The sequence below is a fragment of the Antrostomus carolinensis genome, unplaced genomic scaffold (assembly GCF_000700745.2).
Source record: "Antrostomus carolinensis isolate BGI_N321 unplaced genomic scaffold, ASM70074v2 scaffold24766, whole genome shotgun sequence".
NCBI lineage: Eukaryota > Metazoa > Chordata > Aves > Caprimulgiformes > Caprimulgidae > Antrostomus > Antrostomus carolinensis.
In genome coordinates this window covers 13570-14769 of record NW_010324291.1, presented here as the reverse complement: position 1 = coordinate 14769, position 1200 = coordinate 13570, and the positions used below count along the sequence as shown (strand labels likewise).

At 67.1% G+C, this 1200-nt stretch overlaps 1 protein-coding gene across 1 annotated transcript in view; it reads right to left on the bottom strand.

Moving 5' to 3' along the window:
* Window positions 1-152: 152 nt before the first annotated feature.
* The window catches only part of LOC104527236 (brevican core protein-like), a gene marked incomplete at its 3' end in the record, with an annotated part of 12682 nt that continues 11634 nt past the window's right edge, over window positions 153-1200 (bottom strand). The window contains 2 exon segments of the mRNA XM_029085681.1: window positions 153-333; window positions 336-922. Of these exon segments, the coding sequence (XP_028941514.1) occupies window positions 153-333; window positions 336-922 (768 nt within the window).

Sequence of the window (1200 nt, the reverse complement as noted above, 5' to 3'; positions counted from 1 at the left end):
GTGGGCGCCTGCCCCGACGCTGGCGCGTTCAGTGGGGAGGGCGGGCAGGGGTGCAGCCGTGCTGGGGACGGGGTCCCCCAGTGGGGTCCCCATCGGAACCACCCCAGAGCTGCCAGTACGGGGAGACGTGAGGCCATCCCTGTGGGTCCCACCTGGTTCTCCAGGAACGGCTGCAAGGAAACCCTCCACGGATGCAACAGAGGGAGCGGGTTGTTCTTCCTCCTCCTCCTCTTCTTCCTCCTCTTCCAAAGATGCAGCAGGCATCCCACGGTCAGCACCCGGGGGTGGTGGCACGTCCTCCTCGTGCCATGGTGTGACTGCCGTCACTTCTGCCGCGGTTTTTTTTTCTCGTCCCCCGGGGCCATGAGCGAGGGGACCCACAGGGTCCCCGACTGCTCCTCTCCCTCCTCCTGTGGCTGCGAGGGTGCGGGGGGCAGCGGGGGCACCCTGGGGATTTCAGCCACATCTCCTGACAGCTCCGCGTCTTCGGCAGTGGGGATGGGGGTCCTTGCCCCACCAGCCTCATGGCCATGTTGGGGGGTCTCACCAGGCTCTTGACTCTCTGTCGAGGTGGCAGAGGTGACACCGGTCAGCGGTGTCACCTGGTGCCCTGGTGCCCCAGAGCTGGCAGCGTGGGCTGGTCGCCCCACAGCATCCCGCGGGGGGTCGGGGCAGTGCGTAGGGGTGACAGGACTGGGCGGCTGGAGAAACCCCTCGGGAGGCTCCGTGTCACCTGCTGCAGCCCCAACCGCGGACGAGGTGTCGGTGGGTCCCTCTGTGCCCACCCGCGGGGTCATGGAGAGTATCTGGGTGCTGGCAGCTCCATCCGGCTCTGTGGGCTGGCTGGGGTCTCGCCCTCCACCCGGGATCTCCGCTGATGTGCTGCCAGGGTCCCTGCCCGGCGCTGCTCCTTGGTCCTCCTCTGCAAAGGTCAAGGTGGAAAGACAGTGAGACGCCGGCACTGGGGAACCAGCTGGACTGTGGGCACCAGCATCACCCGTCAGCACTGCAGATCCTGCCCCAGGGTGGGCAGAGCTGGGGGCTGACAATGACACAAAGGTGCCCAGAAATGGCCCTGAGCCCATGTGACATTGTCCCCTCTGAACCAGCACATCAAACCAAGCTCTGGCACGGCCACTGCCAAGCCCAGCCCTGGCACAGGCTTCCCTGTGGCAGGGGGCGCGCACACACCCCCCCCCC